The sequence below is a fragment of the Podarcis filfolensis genome (assembly GCF_964270895.1).
Source record: "Podarcis filfolensis genome assembly, chromosome: 10".
Classification (NCBI taxonomy): Eukaryota; Metazoa; Chordata; class Lepidosauria; order Squamata; family Lacertidae; genus Podarcis; species Podarcis filfolensis.
The window spans coordinates 1,384,380-1,390,696 of NC_139612.1; the positions used below are offsets into that span (position 1 = coordinate 1,384,380).

A 6,317-nucleotide genomic window follows, 5' to 3' on the forward strand; every position below is an offset into this window, starting at 1 on the left:
TTTTGCCTCTTCAAGGGAGATAATATGGGAATATAATTTGATTGTTTCCCCAAAAAACCCATTCATAAGCTGTCTTTCCAGGGGCAAGTTGGGAGAATGTATGTGTGTTTATGCTTAAGTAGGGTTGCCATATTTCAAGGGCAATCTCCTGATAGCCCATTTGCCACTGCCGAGCCCAAGCTGCTTATGCCTGAGCCTGAACCAGAGCTGCCCACACACTTCTTTTTTAAAAAACCCCAAAATCCAAGACATTTGCTTTAAAATGTAAAATTCTCCCCGGGTGGGCATGTAGGATCCCCCAAAGAGGACATGTCTGGGAATTCCTGGATGCATGGCAACCCTATGCTTAAGTTTTCCTCAAACTACTTTCAAGTCTCAAAAACTACTTTGTGCTTCTGTGCTTAGAATGACTGCAAGCCTAGTCTGGCTATTTGGTAACTAGTTTCCAGCTTTTCTCAGCAAATTAGGCATATTGATCACACAGTGGAAGACATTGAGGTTTTCATTTTTAATCAGTCAATTTCCTGCCATTCTAACAAGGTTAATCATATCACTCCTCAGGCAGAAGGAAAAGGCTAAATAACAATTGGCAACAGCATTGAGTGAAATCTTATCAAAAGCATTTCATTGAGTGCTTTCTTGTTGTTCAGTCGTTGGTGGTTGCAGGTGGAGGTGGGGGGATATTAGCTAATCCAAAAGAAATTTATCCATCTGAAGTATTGTTCCAAAAGAACATCCATTTACTTAAGGTTGTATATTTTGTACTGTACACTTGTTAAATCTAGTCTTTATCTAATAACAGGACATGCCTTCAGGCTTTACAGAAGATCTCTTAGTGGTAGAACACAGGGTTTAGCTTAAAAGCCTCCGATGTGTCAGCCTATAGATCATGAAATCTTTATTTCCAAAGCTTGTGAAGGTAGCTTGTGGGGTTATCAAAAAAGCTTCAAGCTTCCCTGCTGATCTTTTCCCCCAGTGCTTTCATAAGAGTTGAAAGGACTGGAGCTGAGTTACAAAGTGACCTTTGTTATTAAGGTCACATTATGAAAATTGGGACAGGCCATTCCATGCAACGGCTGGATTAACCCGACAAGCCCATTGATGCATTAGCAATCTCAACTGAACTATTCATTATGTCCCTGCAGAACATGCTGTGGGGGGTGGCGGGGGTGGGGAGAGTGGGTCACTAAACAGCATGTGCATTTAATGATGCACCCATCAGTTCAGGAAGAAGAAGAAGAGAGTGTTAGATTGAGCATGGAAGAGCTTCAAGTGTGATGTCACTTAACCAGGAAGTCATTATTATTAGTGTTCTATTCCCCTGCAGTTCCCTGCTTTAAATGAGAGGTCTTTATTTAGTCTTTTTTAAAAAGCCCTTTGATGTTAGTTCTTTCTGGTAATTGATTCTCCTCTCTTGAATTATGTAGATTTTAGTGAGCATTGCTAATATTGAATTATGCAAAAAATTAAAAAGTAACGTGTCCAATTACTCCTGTCTCTGTGGCTTTAGAAGGGGGATGGGAAACCTTCCCCCACCCCTCTAGAGAGCTGTGCTCCTTTGGGGGCCACATGCTGGTGGTGGGCAGGATCAGAACCAAAAGTGGACAGGCCATTCCCTCCTTCAGCCACCGCCTTTTTTCCTTCGCCTTTTCCTCCCTGCCCAGGCAGGCAGCCAGGGGAAGGGGCATCTTGCTCTTGCCCAAGGGCTCGGCTGCAGAGAGCTCTTTTGCTCTCCTTCCATCTGTTTCAGCTCTCCTGCCCTCTTCTCTCCCTCGGGGAATATAGGCAGTGGGAAATGTGTTGTATTTGTTCAATTGCATGGCTGTCTCCTCTGGAAAATAGTTGTAGCATTGAATTCAATATAATTTCATTTTCTTTGTTATCCTAACAGAAACGAAATCAGCAAGATGATGAAGAATCATGAAACGTGGGACGAAATTGGAATAAGAAACAAGGCCACAACTTCATGGGGAAAGATAGCATTTTTGACACCACAAGCTCTGAGAACATTAGCTCTTTAATATTATTCCCACAACCCCATGATGATTCTGATCTTGTGTGGGCACTTCATTGAATAAATCTGTTTTAAGCTGACTTTGCAGTATTACAAGGGAGACAGCTGGTTCTTGCTTAACACTGCTGGGTCTCCCCTTTCTCTTGATGACAACTTTTTATTTCACAACTCGCTACAACCAAGAGAACTGTTGTTGTTGTTTTTTGCTGTAGTGCTATCCTCTAAAACTATTTATTTATGCAGTGGTACCTTGGTTTAAGAACAGCTTAGTTTATGAACAACTTGGATTAAGAATGCTGCAAACCCAGAAGTAGGTTTGTGAACTTTGCCTTGGAATAAGAACATGCTTCGCTTCCTGTTGAGTGTGTTCCATTTGTAAATTGAGTTTCCCGCTGCTATGGGAAAGCACACCTTGGTTTAAGAACGCTTTGGTTTAAGAACGGACTTCCAGAATGGATTAAGTTCGCAAACCAAGGTACCACTGTATTCTAGTTTATTGGCCACTTGTTCATAAAAATAGCTAAGCAGTGAACAAAATATATAACAAATACATAAAAATCATCATAAATACAATGTGTAAAACCCCTTCATTATAACAGTGCTACAAGCAAAACAAATAATATGTCAGTTGACAAAAGGTTTCAGCAGGCATCTGAAATAGAAAAAGTGCCTGGCTAATTGTCAGTGGAGCCATGTTCTACTAAGCTGGCATGATCACAGTGAAAGCCCTGTTGTTGGTAGCTTCATGCCTTAGAAATGGGCACTGCCAGCAACTCCCATTTGTTGAATGTTCAAATCAGGCCTAAGGCATAGGGGGGCAAGGTGATCTTGAAGGTAACCTGTTCCTAAGTGGTTCAGGGTTTTATAAACTAAAATTAACACCTCTATACTGGGACTGGTAGCACACACAGGCAGACCTTCTGAATACGAAACTGGCAGCCACTGTAGCAATGTGCTGACCTTAAGTCTCAAAGAGTTTTCCTGTTTTGCCCGGAAGGTGGCTGGAGCAGAGGGCTCCTCTGACTTGGGAGATGGGAAGCGAGCAAACCCATTGACCTGAGAGGGAGCTTCTCCCGTAAGTAGTTTGCTGCCGTTGGTGTGAGTCAGCTCTGCTTTCTTCCCACTAGCCCAGGCCCTGCTGCTTTTGGCCCTTGCAGCAGGGCCGTGGTTCACCAAGATGAGGTTTTTTCCCTTTCCACTTCGGTGGCTGGTGAGGAGAGTTTCCAGTTGTGGAAATAAATGGAAATATTATTATTTTTTTCTTCATATGTGTCCTGTCCTTCAGAACTGTCTGGCCTTTTTTGGCCAAAGGGCCACATTCACCCAGAGCCAAGCTTCTGGGGGCAGCAGGGCAGCAGTGTCTGTGGTCAAAGGTATGTGCACCCACTCTCCACCCAACCTCAGACATACCACACCCCCTGCCCACGGCTGATCTGGCAGATTAGCTGAAGAAAAGGGGCCATTTCCCCCTCAAATGACTCTCCTGGGACCAGCAAGGGGATTATTTGCATCTTTATCAGGGTGCTGGATTCCACCCACCCCAGCCCTGGCTCTACATTATTATTTTGCCACCACCACCACAAAAATGGTGGTGGTGGGGAAATCGTTGTTGGAGTGTGTGTGAGAGAGAGAGAGAGAGAATCAGGCCCTGAACTGAGGGAATTGTAGCGTTGGAAGGGACCCTGAGGGTCATCTAATCCAACCTCCTGCAGTGTAGGCATAGGCAGCTGTCCCATACAGGGATCAAACCCGCAACCTTGGTGTTATCAGCACCATGCTCTAACCAACTGAGCTGTCCAGGCTGTCCAGATAACCACCCTTGGCATATGCTCTTCTAGGGTGGCTCACCACAGTAAAAGCAACACAAAACATTGAAACAGCAATAAGCAAATTATGAAGTAAAATGAAGGACACAGTAAAAGCATTATCAGCTTAAGAATGTAAAAATGTATGAAAACGTAGGTACTGAGCAAGCTTCCCTGAGGAGGCGATGCCAGAGGCCACAGCTGAGAAGGGCCTCTTGCTGGTTGCCACCCACTTTGCCCCAGAAGGGGGGAGCAGCCAGGCCATGTGATGTGAATGGAGAGGCAGGCAGTCCCTTCGGGCACCTTGGTTTGAGCTGCATAGGGTACACCTGACATGTGTCTGCTTTTTCATGTGACTGTCAAAATAAAACAGTAAATTCTGTGGAAACAGCTTTGTTTTATAGAGCTTTTCTTGATACCAGTTATTTTGGCACAGCCATTTCATACCTGGAAAAATAGCAGATTTTTCAGTGTTTAGTCATACCTCACCACTTCCCTTTCAATTTTGAGTGAACTTTTGCAGGAGGTGGGGAGGGCTTGTAATAATGTTGTTGTTGTTGTTGTTTAGTTGTTTAGTCGTGTCCAACTCTTCGTGACCCCCTGGACCGGAGCAGGCCAGGCACACCTGTTTTCCACTGCCTCCTGCAGTTTGGTCAAACTCATGTTGGTAGCTTTGAGAACACTGTCCAACCATCTCGTCGTCTGTCGTACCCTTCTCCTTGTGTCCTCAATCTTTCCCAACATCAGGGTCTTTTCCAGGGAGTCTTTTCATCTCATGAGGTGGCCAAAGTATTGGAGCCTCAGCTTCAGGATCTGTCCTTCCAGTGAGCACTCAGGGCTGATTTCCTTCAGAATGGATAGGTTTGATCTTCTTGCAGTCCATGGGACTCTCAAGAGTCTCCTCCAGCACCAGAATTCAAAAGCATCCATTCTTCGGCGATCAGCCTTCTTTATGGTCCAGCTTTCACTTCCACACATCACTACTGGGAAAACTAGAGCTTGAACTATACGGACCTTTGTTGGCAAGGTGATGTCTCTGCTTTTTAAGATGCTGTCTAGGTTTGTCATTGCTTTTCTCCCAAGAAGCAGGCGTCTTTTAATTTCGTGGCTGCTGTCACCATCTGCAGTGATCATGGAGCCCAAGAAAGTAAAATCTCTCACTGCCTCCATTTCTTCCCCTTCTATTTGCCAGGAGGTGATGGGACCAGTGGCCATGATCTTCGTTTTTTTGATGTTGAGCTTCAGACCATATTTTGCACTCTCCTCTTTCACCCTCATTAAAAGGTTCTTTAATTCCTCCTCACTTTCTGCCATCAAGGTTGTGTCATTTGCATATCTGAGGTTGTTGATATTTCTTCTGGCAATGTTAATTCCAGCTTGGGATTCATCCAGCCCAGCCTTTCGCATGATGAATTCTGCATATAAGTTAAATAAGCAGGGAGACAATATACAGCCTTGTTGTACTCCTTTCCCAATTTTGAACCAATCAGTTGTTCCATGTCCAGTTCTAACTGTAGCTTCTTGTACCACATAGAGATTTCTCAGGATACAGATGAGGTGATCAGGCACTCCCATTTTTTTAAGAACTTGCCATAGTTTGCTGTGGTCGACACAGTCAACCACAATCTTGTAATAATAATAAACAATTTTAAGTTGGCAAGAAACCTGCAGCTTTTGTGAAGTTGTGCTTATAGACCAGGAGTCACAAACCAGAGCTGCTGTAGCAGCTCTAGCTCCTGCCCCTTATGGGATGCTCACTTCCTAAGCTTAGATATAAGAGACCTGGAGACAAATACTGCTGTGGCAATGGAACCAGCTGACACTCTATGTCAGCTGACCTTTGCTGGTTTCCCAAAATGACAGTGCAGTCCACTTATAAACCCTTCAGGGTAATGGCAAAGCTTTAGGTGTCTGCTCCTTAGGAGACTGATAGCCTTTCTCTCTGAACCAGGGACTCAGCTATACAGCTGCAAAGAAAAAAATTTAAGTGTGTTTTAAGTGCAATAAGCAATTTGACACTAGATGGCGATGGTGAGCCTTATGGAAAATTCAATGTATTTTTAAAAATGCTTTTAAAAAAGCATTTTCAAAACGGTTTTTATATGTTTGTAGATTCCACCCAGTTAGGTGGGTTTCCTTGTCAGTAGGTTGATCTAGTCGGTGGAAGTGGATCCAAGCAATCTGTCACACCTGTGGTTTTCAACCTGGGATCGGCTTCAAAGACTCTGTCGCCAGTGCCATGCTCTGTAAAGTCCTGGGGCTTTTGCACATGATCAGTTTTAGAGAATCCTTATTAGCATGCTTTTCTGCTTTTGCTGCCACCCCACCCAAGCATCTAGCACAGTTATCTGCACATGCCAACATTTTTGTTTGACTTTTAAACAATGATTGGCAGGTACCGATGGACTGCTCACCTTTGCTACAGCAACATGTCAGCCCTGCCTGAAGCTTGAAATTATATATCACTTACAGGAGAAGCTTCTGTGGGTGCATGTAAT

General features: G+C 44.0%; 1 protein-coding gene across 9 annotated transcripts in view; it reads left to right on the top strand.

Annotated features, from left to right (window-relative positions):
- Window positions 1–4,209, top strand: part of CDC123 (cell division cycle 123) — a 49,846-nt gene extending 45,637 nt beyond the window's left edge. For all 9 annotated transcript variants that reach the window (XR_014539409.1, XM_083575333.1, XM_083575339.1 and 6 more), the window contains one exon: window positions 1,892–4,209. Coding sequence is in view for 8 of the 9 variants with exons in the window: in XM_083575333.1 (XP_083431459.1) it covers window positions 1,892–1,924 (33 nt within the window). In the remaining variant the exon portion in view is untranslated. The remainder of the gene's footprint in view (window positions 1–1,891) is intronic.
- Window positions 4,210–6,317: the final 2,108 nt, after the last annotated feature.